The 20,211-nt window shown below is 33.3% G+C and overlaps 10 protein-coding genes across 10 annotated transcripts; 5 read left to right on the top strand and 5 right to left on the bottom strand.

Moving 5' to 3' along the window:
* Window positions 1-598: 598 nt before the first annotated feature.
* Window positions 599-2,929, top strand: BSP1 (Bsp1p; the record flags this gene model as incomplete). The annotated part of the gene is made up of 1 exon (XM_041549832.1): window positions 599-2,929. One exon carries the CDS (start codon window positions 599-601, stop codon window positions 2,927-2,929), a length of 2,331 nt encoding a protein of 776 aa, XP_041405766.1.
* A 599-nt stretch (window positions 2,930-3,528) lies between these two features.
* Window positions 3,529-4,146, top strand: KABA2_03S08382 (pyridoxal 5'-phosphate synthase; the record flags this gene model as incomplete). Its single annotated transcript, XM_041549831.1, has 1 exon — window positions 3,529-4,146. One exon carries the CDS (start codon window positions 3,529-3,531, stop codon window positions 4,144-4,146), a length of 618 nt encoding a protein of 205 aa, XP_041405765.1.
* A 284-nt stretch (window positions 4,147-4,430) lies between these two features.
* On the bottom strand, window positions 4,431-5,747 carry VPS4 (AAA family ATPase VPS4; the record flags this gene model as incomplete). Its single annotated transcript, XM_041549830.1, has 1 exon — window positions 4,431-5,747. The coding sequence occupies one exon, from the start codon at window positions 5,745-5,747 to the stop codon at window positions 4,431-4,433; it is 1,317 nt and encodes a 438-aa protein (XP_041405764.1).
* A 539-nt stretch (window positions 5,748-6,286) lies between these two features.
* On the bottom strand, window positions 6,287-7,378 carry CSA1 (Csa1p; the record flags this gene model as incomplete). The annotated part of the gene is made up of 1 exon (XM_041549829.1): window positions 6,287-7,378. The coding sequence occupies one exon, from the start codon at window positions 7,376-7,378 to the stop codon at window positions 6,287-6,289; it is 1,092 nt and encodes a 363-aa protein (XP_041405763.1).
* A 575-nt stretch (window positions 7,379-7,953) lies between these two features.
* On the top strand, window positions 7,954-10,263 carry DPB2 (DNA polymerase epsilon noncatalytic subunit; the record flags this gene model as incomplete). The annotated part of the gene is made up of 1 exon (XM_041549828.1): window positions 7,954-10,263. One exon carries the CDS (start codon window positions 7,954-7,956, stop codon window positions 10,261-10,263), a length of 2,310 nt encoding a protein of 769 aa, XP_041405762.1.
* A 141-nt stretch (window positions 10,264-10,404) lies between these two features.
* On the bottom strand, window positions 10,405-11,394 carry BET2 (Rab geranylgeranyltransferase BET2; the record flags this gene model as incomplete). Its single annotated transcript, XM_041549827.1, has 1 exon — window positions 10,405-11,394. One exon carries the CDS (start codon window positions 11,392-11,394, stop codon window positions 10,405-10,407), a length of 990 nt encoding a protein of 329 aa, XP_041405761.1.
* A 283-nt stretch (window positions 11,395-11,677) lies between these two features.
* Window positions 11,678-13,129, top strand: PRP4 (U4/U6-U5 snRNP complex subunit PRP4; the record flags this gene model as incomplete). The annotated part of the gene is made up of 1 exon (XM_041549826.1): window positions 11,678-13,129. One exon carries the CDS (start codon window positions 11,678-11,680, stop codon window positions 13,127-13,129), a length of 1,452 nt encoding a protein of 483 aa, XP_041405760.1.
* An 89-nt stretch (window positions 13,130-13,218) lies between these two features.
* Window positions 13,219-15,153, bottom strand: HDA3 (Hda3p; the record flags this gene model as incomplete). The annotated part of the gene is made up of 1 exon (XM_041549825.1): window positions 13,219-15,153. The coding sequence occupies one exon, from the start codon at window positions 15,151-15,153 to the stop codon at window positions 13,219-13,221; it is 1,935 nt and encodes a 644-aa protein (XP_041405759.1).
* Window positions 15,154-16,306: 1,153 nt separating this feature from the next.
* AOS1 (E1 ubiquitin-activating protein AOS1) lies at window positions 16,307-17,338 on the top strand (the record flags this gene model as incomplete). Its single annotated transcript, XM_041549824.1, has 1 exon — window positions 16,307-17,338. One exon carries the CDS (start codon window positions 16,307-16,309, stop codon window positions 17,336-17,338), a length of 1,032 nt encoding a protein of 343 aa, XP_041405758.1.
* Window positions 17,339-17,625: 287 nt separating this feature from the next.
* On the bottom strand, window positions 17,626-19,911 carry SEC23 (GTPase-activating protein SEC23; the record flags this gene model as incomplete). The annotated part of the gene is made up of 1 exon (XM_041549823.1): window positions 17,626-19,911. One exon carries the CDS (start codon window positions 19,909-19,911, stop codon window positions 17,626-17,628), a length of 2,286 nt encoding a protein of 761 aa, XP_041405757.1.
* Window positions 19,912-20,211: the final 300 nt, after the last annotated feature.

The raw sequence follows: 20,211 nt of genomic DNA, 5'->3' as shown, positions 1-20,211 counted from the left end.
TTTTTATGAATCAATTATTTTCCATTAATCTTTAGACTTTTTTTTTCCTAAAATCTTGCTGCTATTTCGAGAAATACATTTATATCATATTAAACTACATCATTTTATCATCATAATTATATACAAACAAACAAATAAATATTACTGCCAAAAACAGAAACATTACATAATTTCCAATTTAAAAGCTTATAAGAATTTAAGTTGTTACAAAAGTTATTCAAGAAGAAGAAGATATCATTGCAGGTATTTTTTCAATGGCACAATAGCATTTTATTCATAATATCTTTTATTTGACATTTTTCAGTACGAGGACAGTAGCAAATATTCCCATTCTATACACATATATATTCTGAAGTTATCCATTATATTCTTGTTCTAGTAACAGACTCTTTATAGTTCTAATTTTTATTTTTCAGCTTCCCGTCAAGGTAAAAAAATAACAAAAACAGACAATACAGCTTGATCTGGATTTATGTAATCAGTTATGTAAACAAAGCAAACTTTGAGCATACCCTTCATAATTTGACAAGTATAACGGTACCTGCACAATTATAGAGCACAACTGGGCCCATTTTATGTTACGATAATCCTATTAATAATGAATGATACCAAAATACGCAATGATCCAGAATTAGATAATTTTCTAAGGAGGACTCATGAAATAGACAATGAAAGAAAACAAAAACGTAATAATGGGCCACCTGCTCTGAAACCTAAACCTAGATTGACATCACAGAGAAATCAATTCAATGAAAGTGATCTGAAGGAAGCAAGGAAGATTCTTCACGGTAGTGATATGATTGAGTTTAATGAAGAGATGGTAGTTGACGGATCCGAATATAATGATAATGGCGAGGATGATTTAACGTTTAAATCTGCATACAATTATGAGAAGACATTCTCTCCAAAAAAAAAGAATTATTCTCTCGATAAATTAGATCTTGAACGTGACGAAACACGAGAATATCTTCCACCAAGAAAGTCTCAAAATGAGGACGACAGTATGTCCTTTTCTGTTTCAAAAGAAGATTTTTTGTTATTACAGAGGCTGAAGAAGGATAAGGAGTTAAGCAAAGGAGTGAAACCTAGACAAGAAATACCGCCAAAGGTTACTTCATCTTCAAGTGAAACTCCCGGCAAAGATGCATTTTCACCAAGGAAAAAAACAATGCCCACAAGAGGTAAGCCAAGGGCTAATAATGTGAAAATACAGTATGATGTAGATATTGACATGGATACACCTTCTCTACCCCCAAGAAGATCTCGGAGGGAAACAAGAGGGCCTGAATCCCGTGACGATGAAGACGATGAAGACAATGATGTATATATTAGAAGATTCAACAGAATCCATGATGAAAGAAATTCTTCACCTCCCCCACAACTACCAACAAGGCCTAATGGCAACCGTTCATATATACATGAATACAAAAATGACGATGGAGATTCAGGGGATGAAATGGATAAGCCATCTCTACCTTCAAGAGCTCATGCAAGGAGCACAAAAATTCCTGAACAAGAAATAAAAATACTTCCACCTGCCATTAAATCCAAACCAGTTTTAAATAAACCTAGAATACCTGTTATGACAAGTGAATTAAATGAAAAAGAGGAGCAAGATACAATCAAAAATATTGCACCTGAGCCAATGTCCGCAATTGAATTAATAGATGAGGAAGCATATCTCATATCACTTTCAGAAAGTAATACTCCACCGTCAATGGATACCGTTTCAGTCAAATCCATAAAACCGGCAAATAAATCACTGAAATCTCCTATAACAAATTCAATCAGAAGCACTAATTCATCATTATCTCCCGTACCTCCGACTTCCAGAAAATCAAATGACACCACTACTTTCTTGGACTCATTGAGTCAAAATAAATTAAGTGAAACTCATGGAAAATTACCTGATACCCCTAAGAAAAAAGCACAATTACAAGGGTTAGATTATTTAGATTCTGTTCAGATGAAATCTCCTTCACCACAGGTATCACCAAGTAATAGTCAAACCCCCTCCCCAATAAAAACAAGGATCAGTAAATTACCTAGATCAGAAAGTTTTATCAATTCTGCTCTAAATTCTAATTTAAAGAGTGCGAAGAAAGTGGGTCCACCTGTTGTGAAAGATAAACCTACATTACCTTCGAAACCTCAGAAATTCACAAATGATCATATTAATTCTTCTTCCGACTCAAAAAATGAAGAGAAAGAGGCAAGTCTGAAATCTTTTAAAATCGGAAAAGATCAAAAGGACAGTTCTGTAACAAAGATTCCTCCAAAAGTACCAATAAAGAATAATAAGATCAAACTTCCTATCTTAAAACCTATTCAAAATAAATCACCTGCAACAAAAGCTCAGAAATCAGTAGAAAATGAACATAAATTGGAATTACCAAAATTGAGATCAATAGATAAAAATCAACCAGATTCTATTGATGAAGGTAAGAAGTCTAACAGACCAGATGTACCTAAACGTAAGCCAACGATCCCAGAAGCATTAGTAAATGCTAAATCATTAAAGAAAACAAATATAGATAACAGTGATCCCAACTCTAAAGATTTCTCGACATCTATTCCAGAAGCTTTAATGAAAAAGAATAATTTAACAAGAGCCAAAATTGCTCCTGCAGTCCCTGAACGAAAAATTTCGTTACCGGAAGCGTTGAAGAGGGTTAATCAACTTAAATCACAAAGTAATGAATCAAAAGCACCACAAAACCCATCTAAGCAACCAATTAATGTTCAGTTGGAAACTGTGATGGCATTACACCAAAGGAAAACATTCAACGGTTCCAACTCTCCTAGCCAACCGACTCCTATGAGACGCACCAGAACAACACTTTCAACACCCTCTAAATCTACTCCACTAGTTCATGTAACTAAAGCACGTGCGAAGGGACCAAAAAGAAAGTTACCTTCAAAAATATAATTGAATTAAGGCTCATTACAGATACCTAAGTTCCCTATATATACATATATAAACGAAGATGAATTATACTCATCATTATAATTTTGTACATAATCTGGTACTTTTCAATGTAACAATACCATAAATGAGAATCTTCTTTAATGTGATTCTTTGAAATTAATATTATCTAGAGTCTCTAGTAGTGCAATTGAAGACTGAGTCGACATCCCTGTGTCATACACGCTAAGTATATATTGTTCCCTTTCTTCACACCTGATCATACTTTCTACTTCAAGTAATAACTACTTTGACAGTATAAAAAGGGCATCGCTAAAATCGCTAATATTTCAAGTAATTTGTCTGTATAAACTAACGGCGGGCAGCTTCTGCCCCCTGTTATATCGAGTACGTAATCTATTTTCCTACACTCTCGGATTCGGTACTAATTTTTCAAATATATTTTGCTTACATAATAAGGCAAGAAGATGAAATCCAGAATAAATATACTAATTAATATAAATAGAGGGGGAAGGTTAGAATATCGTTATTCTTTAATATATTTTGGCGGTATTCATAAGATTATCTTCAAAAAAGTTGACTACATTACAAATATATGCAAAATGTCCTGTACTGAAAAATTCCCAAACCATTTAATAAACCTTATTAAAACATCTAAATATGTCCACCTGGCTACTGCTTCAACAGATTGTGTCCCATCTGTGTCATTAATGAACTATACATACATCCCTGCAGATAAGACTTTTAGGAGTTCACCTGATCAAAAGGATTGTTTTATCATTTTTGCAACGTTCAATAACACTGAAAAATATATCAATATTTTAAGTAATCCAACGGTATCCTTATTGTTCCATGACTGGGTTACAGCCAACAACCTTTCTGTTAAAAAGAATAGTTTATCTCGTTCTGGTACACCAATGCAAGAAAAAGAATCTACCCCTTCGGCTACTGCCTCGGCTCCACAACATCCAAGTAAATTATTGAACCTTTTACAACAATTAAATCAAGCAGAACTAAATGAAATGAGTGCTACCATTAGAGGTGAGGCTATGCCAATCGATCCTGGTAGTGAGGAGTCACTCTACTATAAAGATATTTTATTGAAGACTAACCCAGATGCAAAAGTGTTTATTGATAGTGATAAAACCGTCATTGTTAAGGTGAAGATTGAAAGTGCAAAAGTTACAGACAATGAAAATAATACAAATATATATAAGTGAAATATATATTTTGATAAGTTGTTTTTTATGATTGTTTCAAGATATATAACCACATGTGCATTTACCAGTTTGGTGATAATATTATATCTCTTGTAATATTTTGTGTCATATACCGATTGTATATAATACATATTATGTATCGTTAAAATTAATTCATTAGACAAAATATATGCGTTTTGATAATATGCTTATAGTGTATAATGAAGGGACCGCAATATTTTTGCTGTACGTTTTCTATTTATATGTTACAATTACATTACTTTAAAAGTTTAATATTAGAATTCTCAATTACCTTCTTGACCAAAGTCTGAAGTGAATTCTTCCTGTTTACGCAAGTCCTCATCATTAACAGTAGGCCTGGTAGTTTTAATTGCCTTTAAGAAATCTTTAATTGTCAATTCTGGTTCTTTTAATTCATCAGCCTCTATACTTATCCAACTCAATTCTTCTGCCTCTGGATCTCCAGGGGAGCAAGGTGTATATAATTTAGTATCAGAATCTTCAGAAACATTTTTAAAGTGGGTTGCACTTTGGATCTTTCTTATAGGTTGCATTAAGGCATCTTTTACAGCCACTGCAATATCACTACCAGAATAACCATCAGTCATTTGACCTAACGATCTATAATCATCCTTACTTAGACTACATGGAGTATCACCAACGTTAATTTCAAACATTTTTGTCCTTGCTGCAACATCTGGTAATGGAATATATATTCTCTTTTCGAATCTTCTTCTAATAGCACTATCCAATTGCCATGGGATATTTGTGGCACCCAACACGAGAACACCTTGAGCATCGTTCCCAACACCATTCATTTGAACCAATAATTCTGTCTTGATTCTTCGACTGGCTTCACTTTCACCTTCACCTCTCTGCCCCGTAAGGGCATCAACTTCATCAATGAAAATAATCGATGGTTTGTTTTCTCTAGCCATGGTAAATAATTGTTTCACTAATTTTTCAGATTCACCCATCCATTTTGAGACTAAATCACTAGAACTCACACTGAAAAAGGTGGAATTTGCTTCTGTGGCAACTGCTTTAGCCAAATAAGATTTACCTGTACCAGGAGGACCATATAATAAAATACCTGATGTTGGTTTACGATTACCTTTAAATAAATGTGGGAATTTTACTGGTAAAATAACAGCTTCCTTTAGAGCCTCCTTGGCACCTTCTAAACCTGCAACATCTTCCCATTTAACGTTTGGCTTTTCACTCAAAATGGCTCCTGCTAATGCACCTCGTAGTTTTTTACTATCTTCAGCTTCTTCGTCATTATTATTTGAAATTTTTTTCCCTGTAGAGCTGTCATGACTTTTATCTCCATTGTTAATACTACTACCACTGCCGATACTATTTTGTGATTCCTTTTCCAAATGTTCCTTCAATTGTTCAGCACGGTTCAAGTATTCACTAAATTTAGCTCTTATAAGATCCTTAGATTTAGGATTCTTTTCATATTTAAGGGCTAACATCAAATAATCCAAACCATTATAATATGCTGTATACGCTTCTTCGTACTTTGTATTACTATCTAAATCAATAGCTTTTTGAACCAAGTCTATACCTTTTGCAAGAAAATCACCAGTGCTCATTTGTTCAGGTGTTATACTCTATTAATAGGTTTCAATTATGAGGTTAATTATGTGAAAATACCCTATATCTTGAAATTAAAGAGAAAGTGGTGATTAATAATGATATTATTTTAAAAGAAGTCCGGATACCATATAAAGAACAAAAAAAGGGTCCTTATTTTTGGTCTTATTGAGATAAATATATATATATATATATATTTCTTTTATCAATTATAGTTCTTCTCTTAAAAAAATCAAAGCTTAACCCTGAATACCTCCTTTCTTCGAAAGCATTTCACACTTATTGAAATCCTCAATTTTGATGTCAAAATGGTTCTTTACTACTAAAATTTTTGGATATCGTATGACCCGCAAAGTTCGAACAATTTTTCAATTTGCGAAGCAATGTAGGGTAATTTATAGTCATAAGACCGAACAGTTTAAACAATGGATGAAAACAAAATAGAAGTATCATCATGGATACATTGCCTATTTTGATAGTAGCTGATAATGTTGTTTATGTATTTAATTGTATATGGATATTATGTATTAAAAGGTTATTAGGCTGGCTCGTTATTGTTTTCAGTATTGTCTGTGATATGATCTGGCCCTAGATCAAGGTTTGCACCCATGACTAAAGATTCGGTTCGAGGAATGGTCGGGTATTTGCTGTAAAAATTAATCTTTGGAGGAGCTAATTTCAAGTTTCTACTTTCTGTATGGTCAGTTGATACTCTGTGAATTGGACTTGATGTGACTAAAGGATTTACCTTTCTTTCAGGTGATGGAGGCAATTCATCCTGCGGTTTGATGTTACGTTTCTCCAGGTTTCGTATATCTCTTCTAGACTTGACATATGATCTATCGACATTAGCGTCATCCAATAATTTCTCAAATAATGCGTTCTTCTCTTTGGCAAATTTTAAATCCTCACTTACAGCATTTAATTGTCTTTGTAATAAATTAACTTTACTCGACAAAGAATCATTAGTTAAAGTCAATCGCCTTTGCACATCTGGCGGAGAAACAAAATTACCTGATTGGATCATGTTTCTATTTTGTCTCTCTCTTTGAAGTACTTGATCTCTCATTGATTTCTTATCTCTCATACCAGACACATTATTTTCTGATCTACGTCTCAAACTTTTTGGAGAATGTAGATGTCTACTTTGAGGATCCTTAGAGTAGTATTTACGTTTCTTTCTTAATTTTCTCTTCATTGACAGATTTGGTTCGGTTGACGTAAAGAAAAATGATTTAATAGAATTGTATAATGAATGAAATCTTCCATGATTTCTACGTACTCTGTTGTTCTTCATGTTTTGACTAAAATCAGGTTCGATTGAATCTGTAGTACTGTCAATATAACTGTAACTTTCATCATACGAATCCTGATTCCTACCACGTTTTCTAGTTGAATCGCCTTTTTCACCGTACATCCCACTGTTAGAACTCGTTCCTGTCAAATAGCTATTACCGACTTCTGATGTGTCGATTGGATGTATTCCGGATTCAGAAATCTCGATGTTGCTATTACCAACGTCCATGCTTACGTCCTGAGTTTGGTCAGTTCCTGATCGATCGGCTATAATACTTTGTTCTGCTCTACTGGTGTTTGCACTTTGCAATCGTTTACCCCTTGTCAATGCCATTACCAAAAGACAAGTAGTTGTATCTTATATATACAACTCTGGACAGATACTTTCTTCTAAATGTACTTGATTCTGTTGATCTATTTATTTTCAGATCTTTATGGTGGCAATAAATAATTCAAGCCCCATTCTCCCTAGTTGAACGTAGTTCCAATTCTGATTTCACCTTGTTTATTTTGTTTATTTTTTATTTTTTATTGTTTGATCTCCCTTCTTCTCTTTCAGTTTCGCTCTTTGTCCAAAAAGAAAAAAACTGAAAAATTTCGATCTGCCTGCTGGAAGTAATGCCAAACGCGTAAACGCCAAATATTCCATATAGTACGTCTCGATGACATTTTTTAAGTTGAATAGGCTTTTCTATCTAGTTTTAAAGAGGGTTTTTTTTACTAATATTAAGCTGATGGAGTCATAATATTACGTTATCAGAAGATAAGTATATGATAGACTGCATTTAGAAGCATTTATTTTATTATTATTAGTTTCAACAGAGATCATACATAATCTACACTGAATATTTTAAGACAATTTAGGATTATATTAACGCACTCATAAATATCGAATTGAACTACGTACATATGTTCCATACTAGTCAATCATTACCAGTCCAGATACAACCTGCACATCTGAGACCACTGGCATATCGTACGTTATCGAAAAAATATGGTCTAAGTATAAAATCTGATGGGTTAGCTGCATTGGCTCAATTCATAGGACAGAACTTCGGCATCGATTGGAAGAAGAATCCAGAGACGATAAAGTTTCTTGAGAATTTTGCCACTGTATGGAAACAACAGGAAAGAGGTCTCTTTGTGGATGGCCAAGGGGTTCAGCAGGTTATCAATGAAATCCAAGAGAGGCAAAAAATATTGTCTCGAAATATTAATACAATTACAAGAAATAGAGAATTTGAGAATTCGAATAATAATAACAAGAATAATTTAGACAAATATTTAAATTCCAACAATAAAAATAATAATGAACAAGAATTATCTAAAAAGAAGTCCCCAGAGGTACCCATAAACTCATCAGGATCCAATTCTTCAGACATCGAACAAAATCATATATATCAATCGCCTGAACCAATTGATACATTACCTAACGAGAATGAAAACGATGAAGATATGGAATCATCTATGATAGCAAACACATCAATGGTAATCCCTGATTTATCTCAGGATAATATCACTGATTTAGATGATATACCTATGGGTGATGCTGATCCCTCATATCCGTTATTAAATAATAACCAAACCAGTCTCTCAAATTTAGAAGGCTCGAAGGAAGAACTTAATTGGAGAGACTATTTCAAGTTTATTAATGCTACAGAATTACAAAAATTCTCTTATGATCCATTAAAGATGCATTTTATTTTCACACCATCAAATAGAACAAATTCGCCACAAAATTTCAAATTGAAACTTCCCACTGTAAACGCTAATACTAGAATGTTTTCTACACGATATTACTTAGTGAGAGATAGGATAATGCGTAATGAGGCCTTCCAAAGCACAGATGCTTACAACCCTCTTTCATCCATGATGTCCTTAAAGAAAGAATTGACACCTGGTTTCCGACCTTCAAGTTCGACAGGTTCATCTATGTCTATAACTCCTGTTAAAAATTTACTTGGTAGAGATGGTCAAAATTTCTTGATTTTGGGACTCTTAAGAAAAAATTCAAAAGGGAATTGGACCATTGAAGATCCTTCTGGCATTACAGAAATTGACATTTCACAGGCTATTCCTACAGAGGGTCTCTACTATGTGCCTGGTTGTATTGTATTAGCAGAAGGTATATATTTTACAGTAGGTAACAAATTTCATGTGACATCTATGACACAACCACCTGGCGAAAGAAGAGAAACTACTATGGAATCCATCGGTAATATTGATTTGTTAGGTATTAATGGCTTATCAAATCCAAATTATATCTCAAGATTAAGTAGAGATTTAAAGATTAGGTTACATTATCTTGAGCAGGACCTTGCATATCATAGATATATAATCCTTGGTGGTGATATATTCTTAAATCAAATGGAAACTATGGATGCATTAAGGAAAGTATTTACCAAAATTAATGATGATCCACCTACAATGATCTTATTATATGGGTCCTTTTCAACAGTACCTGTCTATTCGTCAATGACAAGTAAGATGATTAGTTCGACAACTCAATATAAAAACAACTTTGATACCCTTGCATTATTATTGTCCGAGTTTAAAAACTTGATAGAAGAAACGACGTTTGTGTTTATTCCAGGTGTTAATGACCCTTGGAGTTCTACTAGTTCGCTGGGTAGCGCCAATCTTTTTCCACAAAGGCCTATACCAACAGACTTTCAACAAAAGATGAATAGAGTCTGTAAAAATGTTGTTTGGGGTTCTAATCCATTAAGAATTGCATATATGTCACAAGAAATAATAACCATAAGGGATGACTTAGACGATAGATTTAAGAGACATAGTGTCATATTTCCAATGGTTGAAGAACAAAAAGAAGAAAATGTAGATGAATTGGAAAGACAGCTTGAAGATGTCTCTATTAACGATTCCACTATCATTCATCAATTAATTAAGGATACTCATCAACTACCTACCGAGATAGAACAATCAAGAAAATATGTGAAGACATTACTTGATCAAGGAAACCTTTCACCATTTTTAACGACAATTCGTCCAGTTGTCTGGGATTTGGATCACTCTTTAACTATGTATCCTATTCCATCGATCTTAATTGTCTGTGATACATCTGCCCCTCGGTTTGACGTTACGTACAACGGTTGTAAGACTTTAAATCCTGGTAAATTTTTATTAAAAAGATGTGCAAGATACTTGGAATACACACCATCATTGAAGAGGGCTACACAAGAAGAGGTTTACTTTTAGAATTACCACAAATATAGCATGTTTTCAAAGTCATATTAATTAATTTTATATAATAGTGTATAAATGGCAAACGTTTTATAATGATTATTTTCTTGAACTTCTTGAATTATATATATGCAAAATGACATCTAATTCTGTTTATCATTGGTTATTTAATTCATAGGGGTATTTCTTAAAAGTTTTAGTTACAGAAGTGGGCATACAATAAGTTGGATCGATCGGTACTAAATCATAAAATCCCATCAGACTTAAACCAGCTAAACCAAATACGGTATGATAAACATCTACTTCATTATCGGGTCTGTCACTAATCCCACCTTTTATTTTATCTTGAGCTTCTAATATAAAATTCCTTAAACCTTTATAATCAATCCAGTCTAATTTCCCAATTATAGAAAGTGAAGATAATACCCACCAACTATAACAAACATCAGGTAATTTACTAGGTCTACCATTTAATCCACCACCTGGAGTTTGTCTTTCTGATAACCACCAGCCTGTCTCCTCTATCTGTTTTGGTGTTAAAGCATCAAGCTTATTAGCAATTTTTAAGGCACCTAGACAAGTAAACGCCTGTGCTGCATGACTCTCAGCACCTGGGCACAATCCAAATCCGCCATCAAAGTTATAGCATTTTAGGATAAAGTCTACAGCAGGATCTACTATTTCTGGAGATAGTTTCCCTAAAATTGACAATGCGTTAAGAGCTGTGTAAACAAATCTCGTATCAACTTCCCCAAATCTATCACCTTGAAAGCTACCATCAGGCAATTGATTACTGATTATAAACTTAGTACAGTCTTCTAGTTTATTGGTCTCCTCTAAAATGGCCAAACTATCATATGTAGCTAAAATTTGTACCGCTGACAACGTACTCAATAAATGAGAATCGTGACGAGGGAAGGGACCAAATCCACCACTTCTAGGATCCCAGCAATTCATAACAAATTCTATAACCGATTCTCTAGTAAATGCATGTTTAGCATCCAGAATACAAAGAGCTGTTAACCCCCAATAGACACCATTCAAACGTAGATGTTCGGATAGCCAATATTCGTAGTCATCTTTCTTTTTATCTAATGCTTCGATGTAATTTATGTGTTTTTCTTTCAATAATGTTAAATCAGACATTATGTAATATGATATGGCGTTTATTATACAGGTATCGATGTATCTGTGCGATGATATTACAGATCTCGTGATATACTCCTCTAAATGTCTTCTTAAATATTTTCTCTAAATTGGACTCTCTAAAGAAATGGCAATTCAACTAAGGCAATTTTTAAAAATGAAAAATATTACCAATTCACTATAAGAACCGCTCAACGCCAAGAAATTTGCATATTACTCCATGTATGACTACAATATTATACCATATTTATAATCCAATTCAGATATTATAAAATCTTCCACTATGGTTACAGAGGGAATATCGTTTGAGGATTTGCCAGTTGATAATTCTCATAAGAAAGACCAAACTACTAATGAGACAGTTCAAGAGACACTAGATAAATTAGAAGAGAAGAAACGAAACTACTTGAAAATAGCTCCGAAGAAAGACAGTGATGTGATACGGATACTGGAATTAATTGAAGAACCAACCATGCTACGTGAAGAGACAGTGGAGGAGAGAAGGAAGAGATTGGCAACTATTCTATTTGTTAATAGAGATAGCTTAAAGAAATATTATAAATCTGAATTATACTTGAACTGTACATCTGAAAATGGAACTACGACAAACGACGGTTCTCTATCAGATGTCGAAGATCAGGAAAACCAGAGCGATGAAGATGAATTTTACACACCTGCAAGTAGCCAGTTACTTTCAGTAAGGAGGTTTCTGGTTAAGGATTCGATTGAAAGAGCCAGGAAGAGAATTAGGAATGAAAAACAATTCACTATTACTAATACACAATCTAGTATGATTAAAAGCCGAAGAGAACGAATTAAAGTCGCTCAGCATTTTGAATTAGAAGGGTCGCAAGTCATCTCGAAAAGACCTATATCTCGAGTATCAATTTCAGCCAAATCAAAATATTTTGCAGCAGGGAGTTGGGGTGGGGATATAGTTATTCAACATGTAAAAACCTTAGAAAGAATAGTAAATATTGAAGAAGAAGCTAGAGGGAAAATTGGAGGATTAGATTGGAATAGAAGGGGAAACTTATTAGTTAGTGGTTCTGAAGACTCAACTGTTAGACTTCATGAGTTTAACGAATCTTGCAATAGTCTAAAGGAACTTTTTACATTGAAGGGACACGAAGGGAGAGTAGCCCATGTTAAATTTCATCCAACAGATAATTATATTGCTAGTGCATCATTTGATAATACCTGGAGATTATGGGACGTAGAAACTGGTTCAGAATTATTATTACAAGAAGGTCATAATAAAGAGGTTTATAGCATAGATTTTCAAAATGATGGATCACTCTTATGCTCTGGCGGGTTAGATAATATAGGACTTGTGTGGGACGTAAGAGCTGGGAAATCAATTATGGAATTAAAGGGACACACAAAACCTGTATATTCAGTACAGTGGTGCCCAAACGCTTACCAAGTGGCTACTGGAGGTGGAGATGGTTTAATCAATATATGGGACATTAGAAATACAAAAAAAGCCAGTGAGATCTTGGCTCATAAAAACATTGTTACTGATATAAGTGTCACCCACGATGAGGCACCTTTTTTGATCTCCTGTGGTTACGATAAAACTATTAATATTTACTCTGCCGATAACTGGGCGAAAATCAACACTCTAGTGGGCCATGCAGATAAAGTTCTAACAGCAAATATATCTAAGGATGGAAAGTATATAGTCAGTGGTGGTTGGGACCGTTCTGTTAAATTATGGGAAAATCATGCATAGTTGTTCTTCTTTCGATTTACATAATGTGGTATATATATTACATACAAAATAAATAAATGAAAAAAGATGAACTTCAAAATGAGGAAAGTTTATTTTCGTCTTCCTTTGTTTTTTGTGGTATTTGTAACCCGTACTCTTGAAGTTGGTACTTGATGTAACTTTTCTATTAAATTAGAGAGTTGGGTTTCTAATTGATCATGTTGTTTCTCCTCGTTCTTTAACTCTTCCTTTAAGTTGTCGATTCTTATATTTACATTTATTTGTGTCATAGAATCTCTTTCAAATTTAGCACGAATAGTATTTTCAATATTTTCCGATTCAGTCTTCAGTTTATTTATTTCGTCAGTGGATGTAGTAATAGCTTCGTTAGCTCTTTTGATTTCTAATGTCATATATTCTTTTTCTTTCAACCTAGACTCTTTTTGTCCTTCTTCCCTTTCTAGTTCTTCCAATACAGTTTTCTTCTCCATGATGAAATCTTTCAATTTTTTATCTAAATCATTTTTGCATTCAAAATTGGTTACTGATGTTGTATACTTGGTCTCCATTTGTTGGACTACTTCAAAATTTCTATTGTTAGATAATTCTAACTTCTTTGAATCTTCGTTAAATTTTTCAATTAATTTATTGAAATCTTGAAATATTATATTTATTGAATCACATTCTTTGGTATAGAAGGTAACATGGTCATCTTCGATTTTATTCATATTTTGATAATCCTTCAAATCATCTACTTGTCTCTCGATATCATAATATACTTGGCCAATAGATTGAATCAATTTGTGTGTCAATATACCACTTACCAAATGATAGTTAATAGAATCCTCCCCTCCACCAGTAGTAATGCCTGTGAGTTGTTTCATACCTTGTTTGGTTGGATTAGTCGAATAATCATTTTTTAACCTCTTTAAATTATAATAAGATTTATTCTTATGATTATAAGCTCCGTCTCCATTACGGTCCTTATGTCTACTCCGTTTCTTCAAGTTTGAATTAAAAATCGCATCTAAATCTTCCACTTGATTAAATTTAACCTCACTAAGTAATGAACGTTCGACATCCATTGGATTATATTTTTTAATTGGATATACATCAGGTAGTGGCCAAGGTAAATTTGAATCTTCTAACCATTCCACAAGATAGTTTAGATGTTGAGAGTATATAGGTCTCAGATCTGGAGGCAACGTCCCGACTCTATCTCTTAGTACTACAACACCTGCTGTTATTTTTGATAATAGTTCGGTTGAGTCCTTAGGGTAGCTCTTACTAAAATAAATGTTACAATGATCGACAGAATTGATACTGATTAATCTCACAATGGGAGCTTTTGCATCAGAACCTTTACCAGATCTAGAATGTTTCAAAATCTTTTGGATATGGGAAGCATCTGTGTCAACGGATGGGTCTACACATATTAGCATATCAAATTTATCAGAAATAGTAATTTGGAATTTTTTTGTATTTGTAATAGATGATGGGAATAAATGGCATGTACATGCATAGCTCTTTGGTTTCTTTTGTTTAGATTTAATAGAAGAACCATCATACCTTTTAATATTTACTTTATTACCTAATAGTAATGCCTCTATTAAATCCATTGTTCTTCCTGGTCTACATATGATAGCAGTATTTGTTTCATATTTTTGAACTAAGTTTACCAAGTCTTTTAATACGACAAATTTCCCACTTGTTTCAGCTAAATGAGCAGGAATATCTCTAGTAATCAATGATTTTGGCATATAATGATCAATTAATAAATATGGATGTGTTGCCACATATTCGCTATTTAAACACATTGTTCTCATCGACTCTAGAACAACATCTGCTTTATAATCGGTAGTTTCGAAATATCTTAGAATATCCGAATAATGTAATGATACAATTTGATCTGTTAACTCTTTTTGGTATAGACACATTGTCGTGGGTAACCAATAATCGCCAGAGACATTACCTGATGCACCTAGCGTTTGAGAATCAACAATTGTTGGTACTGGTTTAGTATCTAGGATTTTCAATAAATCCATTATTACTATGTTGTTATTTTGTTTTGGGGTTCTTTTTACTCTATATCTTTCAATATACTTGATAATAAATGAAGTTTGTATATCTTAGTCTTTTTTATCTTTTGAATTCCTAAATTATTTTCACTTAAATGTATGTATTTATGTTTCTTCTCTCAATTAAAATAATCGTTCTATTCTGTTGTAGAATTGTGTATTGTCAGAATACTAGTTCCAAGTATGTTATCTGTTATTCCCAGGATTAATAAAAGAAGACAAAATAATGTAATTATAATTAATGAAACTTCAGAAGACTTTAATTAATAAAAAAATACAGTTAGTAACTGTCATGTAAATCTATACGAATCTTGCTTATTTAATTTTTCAAGAGTAAACTAACCAATTCAATTCTGCATATGGCAAAAATCGTGAAATTGTCAAAATAACAATATTATTACCATTTCGGATACTGTATATAGATAGATTACAATATGCAGAGAAGAAAGAGCGCAGTCAAAACAACAACGGAAAACAAATATTAAGAGGAAGAAGAAGAAACGAACACTGTTAATGACAGCAACTTGTATTAGGATGTACTCCGCTCCGTATAGAGCTACATATTTGATGAATCTTTAAAGATGGATATTAGGAACAGCTGTGGATAATTGTAGTATCAATTTTCCCCCTATGCCAAGAATCTAATAGTAATCCTGTTCCTTGATCGTATAAATCACTTCGAAAACAAAAAAATATACATATATATATGTATATTTTGAAGAGTCCCATATCCAACAAGAGTTTCAAGGTCATTTATATCAGATATGTGGTTCAATGAATTCTGAATTGCTTCTTTGTTTTCATTTTCTATCATATAGAGCCTCTCCTCATCATTGCATTTGTTCTTATATATGTATAATATATACTATACATATATTGGTATTTTTACATTTCTTACAATTTTGACGATGCGAGAAAGAGATCGAACCCGTTGTTTAACCTAAAATTTCAAAATAACGTTCATTATTATTTTGATATCAATAGTTTGAAAAGTATTACAATAGTAAGAAAAGTTAGATTTATATCTAAAACGCTTAGAATAATTGTTTGGTAATATTGGAAGTATTTTGTCTTATATATTTGAAGATTACCATAAATTAAAAGAAAGATCAACTACGCTATGTCACAAGTTAATCAGACGGGTAAACTAACTGCCGATGAAATTGCATTATATGATAGACAAATTAGACTGTGGGGGTTGGCTGCACAAGCTAATATGCGTTCTGCTAAAGTACTATTGATCAACATTGGTTCCATAGGTACTGAAATTTCTAAAAATATTGTTCTTAGTGGGATTGGTAACTTATGTGTTCTTGACAATCATATTGTTCGTGAAGAAGATTTAGGTTGTCAATTTTTCTTAGAAAAAAAAGATGTTGGGAAATTGAAAGTGGATGTATGTTCTCCAAAGATTAAAGATTTGAATCCTCGTGTAAATCTAACTGTTGATAGTGATTCCTTAGCTAATAAAGATGAGTTATTTTTCAAACAGTTTGACTTAATTGTAGCAACTGAACTACGTAAAGACCAAATTACTGAACTTAATAGAATCTCAAGAAAATTGAATATTTCGTTGTATGTTACTGGATCAAATGGTTTATTTTCTTATATATTTGTGGATTTGATAGAGTTTGTATCAGAAGAAGAAAAATTGAAAACAGGTAGAACTACCTTAACAGGTGAGATTTCTTCAAATAGAACGATTATTGAAGTAGATACTCGAGTAGATGACGATGATCCTAAGAAAATATTTGAGACCATAAAGACAAGAAATAGTTATAAACCCTTCGATGACATGTTACAGACGGCCACTCTGGAAGGAAAACTAACTAAGAGGCAAGTAAAAAGAGTTAATAGTATTGTACCCTTAACGATATCATATTTAACAAAGATTCCATCTTCAGTGGAAGAATTGCACAAGAATACACTCTCAACGTGTGATAAATTAGGTATTCAATCCTCAACTTTGAAGGATGAATATATTCAACAATTTTATAAACAAGCTAATGTTGAGTTTGCTCCAGTGGCAGCTATCATTGGTGGCGCTGTGGCTCAAGATGTCATTAATATTCTTGGGAAAAGACAATCTCCATTAAATAATTTCATTGTGTTCGATGGAATAACATTAGAAATGCCTATATATGAATTATAAATTTGTGTTGTAATCGTAATATATATTATTAATCATAATTAACACTTTTTATTTATTGGTAGTTTTTTCTTCTTTAATGAAAAAACCTAGCGTTGAAAAAGGTAGGTAGATTTGACATTAAGAGAGAAAGGAGTGTATTTATATGGTTTATAAAACTATTGTTATTGTTTTTTCAATGTATATTTTTGGAAAATAAAGAAAGTTTGTTATTTCAAGCAAAAAAAGGCTTTGATAAATGCAGTAAATCCAGTTCTTTGTTTAGGATTTTCTTGGTATTTTACCTTTTGCTAGTTTTGAATACCTACAGTAACTTGTTTTAGATGTTGCATAAAGCTTTGTAGAGATATATCATCAGTTAGAACAATAGTACCAAGTGTACCGGCGGCAGCATTCCTATCTTGATAACTATCAGATGGGTTTAACTTAGATAGCAAAAATCTAGCTTGGGAACCACCATGTTCGGTATCAATGAATCTTGGTAATGGGAATCTATCGACCAACAATTCTGCTGCTTCGACCTTTGGTTCTTCCAAAAGACTCTTGAAAGCAGCATAATCTGGATTATCTTGGTAACCGGCCTTTCTCCATTGAGCAATTTGTTCACCGTGATAAATCAAAATGAAGAAGAAAGTGTCTAATAACAAAATGGTATTTGGCTTAACTGAGATGGAATCCAATAGTACTGCATGTGGATCTTCTTCCATAGAGAATGATGTCAAAGTTGGTTGAATCATAATCAAAGAATTTGTAGTATCTTCTCTGGTAAAAATGTGTCTATAAAAGGCAGTCTCATCAGGAGAATTATTGAACACACTTAGGAATTGAGATCTTCTCAGATAATATGTAAATTGAGGATATAGTCTGAAACTATCGACTAGGGTGAAAGTTTCTGGTAAATCCTTGTCATAATTGGCGTATCTTTGGCATAACTTAATCAATGTTCTATCAATCCACCTGATGACATCTGCACCATCGTCAGCTTCAGCTTTTGAAACAGCAATTCTGGCCATTAACACAGCTGCTGCCTCTTGATCAAAAGAGTTGGCATAATCTTGATTACCATTACCCATAACAACATTACCGACAGTGGTGACTCTGATACGATTAGTACCGGAAGAGTGTTGATAAGCTGTAATGAATTGAGTATAGGCAGTAGCAGGTTGACCTGGAACACCTTGAGGAGAGTTAGCTGCCGTAGTTGGGAAATCATAATAAATAGCATATGTATGGTTTGGAGATAAGGCTGACATTTTCCAAGTAGAAACACCACCAATACCAATTTCAGTTTCGCTGACGTTAGAAGTATCAGATTTTTCCATGGCTGTTGCATGACCAATTAGGCCTTGGATTTTCACATTTTTACTAGTCTTAACAGACATAACACCATTGAAAGCCATTCTTAAGAAACCATCTTCGTCAGTGGAGAACAATCTAATGTAAGATTGTTTGAAAATGGCTGTGGAGAAGGCATCTGTTAATAACAGAACACCACCAGTAGAATCTGTCAATTGTTGCATTTCAGACATACCAACTTGATCATAACAACCGGCAAAGATATCGACAGTGTGGCCATTGTCCGAAACCCTATTCGCAATTTGGTTATAGAATTTTGAAGCCTTTTTGTAATGTACTGCACGATCAGAATCTATGTCATTATGAGATCTTAATGGATCCTTCAATTCAGTAGTCACGATCATACCTGGTGCAATAGTACCTGGTCCAGAGGCAAAAAGAATGATTCTAGCAGCAGTGTGTTTGTAACAACCTTGTAACAATAAGGTAGCAATATTCATAGCAGAACCTGTTGCTCTAGCTGGTCTATGGCCAGCTGGGATGGACCATTGGTCTGGAGTCAAATTCTCTAACAATTGATTTAATTTGAATTCAATATTTTCTAAAGGTAAAAAGAATCTATTAAGAGAAGTAGGAGTGATTTTCATGTTATTACCTTGTAAATTAGCATTCCCGGCCTTTTGACCAGTTAACATCTCAACTAACTGTTCAAATTGGTATTCTCTGTCACCTCTAAAGACATTACATCTATCGATTGTTTCACTTGATAAATCATGTAACTGCACAACGTTACCGTAAGTGATTAACCCAATCAACGCATTTGGTGGTAACAAAGTCAAAGAAGTAATAATAGATTGCTTTAGGGCATCTAGATTCTCTTGTTCGGAAGTGATATCAATAACGAAGAAAAAGATTGGTGGTACTAAAACTGCCTTATTAGTGATATATTCCATGGTAGTGTATTGTAACTCCAGTGGTTTGTTTTCTGGGGTCACATTAATGTAGTTCATTGGAAGGCCATTTCTAGAGTAACAAATGTTACAAACCCACGCCTTATTAGCCGTGTCAATTTGACAATAAGGGTTCAAAATACTTTTACAGTTCTTACCAGCGCAAGCTGTTGGGTTATATTCAGCAATGGGTAAATTTTCGTACTCAGCCAATGGTGTATATAGACAACCAACTGGGACAACATTCATACTGGCATCAGCCTTAGTAGGTGGGAACACATTCCAGGAAAACCGGACCCCATTGATTTCTTCATTAACACTGAAATCCATCGTTTGCAATACTCCTTTATTAAAAAAAACTTGGTGTTTTGGTGTTTTGCAAGTGAACTCTTAAGGGAAATATTGAGTATAAGTTCTTTTTAATTGATTTAAAATCGTATTTCCGTTAAAGTAACAGGTTTTGTAGTATGTTAATGTAAAAAATCGGTTGATAATTGACAGTCTATTAATTCGTTACTCCATATCACAATCGCTCAAATTCCCTCGATTATTTGCAAGTTTGTCCGATCCTATGTTTATTTTGAAATTCTCCACGCTGTGAACAATTTTCGTTCTATTATTGTTATTATT

Source organism: Maudiozyma barnettii (assembly GCF_903064755.1).
Source record: "Maudiozyma barnettii strain CLIB 1767 genome assembly, contig: KABA2_03, whole genome shotgun sequence".
NCBI lineage: Eukaryota > Fungi > Ascomycota > Saccharomycetes > Saccharomycetales > Saccharomycetaceae > Maudiozyma > Maudiozyma barnettii.
Note: the sequence above shows the minus strand (reverse complement) of the source record. Positions and strands in the feature narration are given on the sequence as shown.